The sequence below is a fragment of the Lactuca virosa genome, chromosome 6, assembly GCF_052849685.1.
Source record: "Lactuca virosa cultivar CGN04683 chromosome 6, Lactuca_virosa_CGN04683_v6, whole genome shotgun sequence".
In the NCBI taxonomy this organism is placed as follows: Eukaryota; Viridiplantae; Streptophyta; class Magnoliopsida; order Asterales; family Asteraceae; genus Lactuca; species Lactuca virosa.
This window is the reverse complement of record NC_136431.1, coordinates 119,934,128-119,937,045: the sequence shown is the minus strand read 5'-3', so window position 1 is coordinate 119,937,045 and position 2,918 is coordinate 119,934,128. Positions and strand designations below refer to the sequence as shown.

Here is a 2,918-nt window from a genome sequence, read left to right as displayed (position 1 = left end):
CTTAACCGGGCACTGATTATTCCTCCTGTTCTGGATCACCACGCTGTTGTTCTAGGAAGTTGCCCAAAATTTAGGAAGTTAGAACATTTACATACATTAAGCCCCTCATACTTGTCTTACTCCATTAAGACATCACTTGTGATTTTAGCCAAAAACTCATATTTTGGACAAAAGTCCTGACTATCCTTTGCTCAAATACTTATGAAACTACACCAATCAAGCTAATAAACACTAATCTTAACTAGATTATATTACACAATCATCATCTTTTTGATTTCCATTTCTAAGGTTTCAAACCCTAGAATCAAAACATGTATTTCAACCATAATAACTTTATACAATCCATGGATTAAGTTTTTAAACACTTAATCAAGCATTATTAACAAGAATACTTGGAAGAATCTAGCATCAAAACCCTAAACTCGAATTTCACCATTAAAGCCTTCAAAAACTTGAAGATGAAGAAAACAATCACTACAAGGGTTTGAGATGGTCTTAACTAGTCCAAAACAAGAAAAATCGCCCCTTGATGCCTTCTAGAACTCAAGATGGACCTCCTCTCTCTAGGGTTTGGGTGTGTGTTTGTGAACAAATTTGAAAAAAACAAAACTTTGAGATGAAATCAAAATGGAAAAAAGTAACTCAGGTACCAAAATTGTAATATGCGCTTAGTTTTATAACAACTAAAAATTTGTATCGCCATTTTAGCTGGGAAGAGAATGGAAGCTCTCAACTCCAACACCATCAGAATGAACAGATTTAGAAGGAAACCTACAAACAACCACAGATCAAAGCAACTCCTCTTCATCTCTCTCCTCGCAATCTTCTTCGTTCTCCTCTTATGCTTCTCCAACAAGTACACCATCAACTCCCTTTTCCTTTCGAATCCCCTAAAAAACACCCGATTTTCCCAATGTGTCAAACTGAACGAAGTTCAATCCCTAAAGGGACAGAAATTCCTTTGGTACGCACCACACAGCGGGTTCAGCAACCAGCTCTCCGAATTCAAGAACGCCGTATTAATGTCGGCCATACTTAACCGGACACTGATTATTCCTCCTGTTCTGGATCACCACGCAGTTGTTCTAGGAAGTTGCCCAAAATTTAGGGTTTCTGATCCAAAAGAGCTGCGTTTTGCCGTCTGGAATCATGCGATTGAGCTTATTCAAAGCCGCAGGTAAATGAATTTAAGGTTTTTCTTCTAATTGTTAGGAACGATTTATTGCTTATGAATACTATAAAGATCCAAACATTATATTCAATTTTGGATTTTTGTATGTCATTACTGAATATGAGATACACGCACATTCAGTTCATCTGTAGTCGGTGATAAGCTTCAATATGTGACTACTGCTACATACTTGATTGCAGATATGTATCAATGGCAGATATCATTGATCTTTCATCATTGGTCTCTGATTCAGCACTTCAAGTTATAGATTTCCGTAACTTTGTATCCCTATTTTGTGACATCGATTTCAACTATTTCTGTGTTAAAGATTCAAGCATCATCCAAGATTCCTTGCTGGAAAAACTAAGCCAATGTGGATCTCTGTTATCCGGATACAGTGGTGATAATAATGAATGTGTATATGCTGTAGAAGAAGATTGCAGGACAACAGTTTGGACATACCAAAGAAATGGTGAAAATGGGGTACTTGATTCCTTCCAACCAGATGAACAACTCAAAAAGAAAAAGAAGATTTCATTTGTCAGGCGAAGGAAAGATGTCTATAATGCCCTTGGTCCTCATTCAAGAGCCGAATCAGCCACCATTTTGTCATTTGGTACTCTTTTTACAGCTCCATATAAAGGGTCCGAGTCATATATTGATATACATGAAGCTCCAAATGATAAAAAGATACAATCTTTAATAACAAAGATTGAGTTTCTTCCATTTGTGCCTGAGATTTTGGATGCAGGGAAAGCATATGCTTTTCACACAGTGAAGTCACCTTTTCTATGTGCACAGCTTAGACTATTAGATGGGCAGTTCAAGAACCATTGGAAGGGTACCTTCGAGGGTTTAAAACAGAAAGTGGATTCTTTGAGGGAAAAAGAGAGATTGCCTGTTCATATCTTTGTAATGACGGATTTGCCCATGAGTAACTGGAGTGGAACTTATTTGGGGGATTTAGCAAATGATTCGGATTCTATTAAGTTGTTTGTTCTTTCAGAGGAAGATGAATTGATTAAAAAAACTGCCATGAAAGTTGTGGATAAGAAAGATTGTGATATGAGGCCTCCTGATATTCTTCTACATGTTGAAGAAAGTGTTTGTAGTTGTGCTTCACTTGGTTTTTTTGGGACAGCTGGCTCTACCATTGCTGATACCATTGAAATGATGAGAAAGAAAGAAATATGTTCCAAGTAATTCCATGTATTTGATCAATGGAGATTACACAAACCTAGGAAGATGGATTTTATGATTTTTTGTAGACATGTAAATGATGTATAATTTATTTTATTAATAGGAAACTGACTTTATAGAATGTCTTAAAGTTGTCAAATAATCGATTTTATGTTATAAAAGCGTAATCATATCATGTTTTATGTATGATTACTTGCTATACGAGGTTGAATAGGTCTCCCTCTTTTAAATTTTATATTTTTTGCACAAATTTTAAATTTTGTTAGGAATTCGTTTCAAATTAAGTTTTTTTTTTACATATTTATATTTCTACAACTCTTTTATAATGGTTTATTAAAAAAACTTAACTTTTATCTAACTTTTTTTTTAAACTTCTTTTACAATATTTTCTTAACTTTTTTTTCCAACTTTTGCATTGACTCATATACATTAGTAAACCAATTTTTCTTGTTGATTCGTTGTTTTATTATTTCCTCCTATTTTAAATAATATTTTTCATTTCAGCATATCTAGGTGTCGCATAATCAGCAAGAAAAATTGTTTTATG

The 2,918-nt window shown here is 34.4% G+C and overlaps 1 protein-coding gene across 1 annotated transcript; it reads left to right on the top strand.

Annotated features, from left to right (window-relative positions):
- Positions 1-680: 680 nt before the first annotated feature.
- LOC145118612 (O-fucosyltransferase family protein) lies at positions 681-2,529 on the top strand. Its single transcript, XM_079054307.1, has 2 exons — positions 681-1,177; positions 1,372-2,529. Exons 1-2 carry the CDS (start codon positions 720-722, stop codon positions 2,372-2,374), a joined length of 1,461 nt encoding a protein of 486 aa, XP_078910433.1. The 5' UTR covers positions 681-719; the 3' UTR covers positions 2,375-2,529.
- Positions 2,530-2,918: the final 389 nt, after the last annotated feature.

Bases quoted from the DNA above. Each gene is read 5' to 3' on its own strand.
- LOC145118612 (XM_079054307.1), top strand. From the start codon at position 720: ATGGAAGCTCTCAACTCCAACACCATCAGAATGAACAGATTTAGAAGG. The intron at 1,178-1,371 runs GTAAATGAATTT...ACTTGATTGCAG, and splicing joins GAGCTTATTCAAAGCCGCAG to ATATGTATCAATGGCAGATA.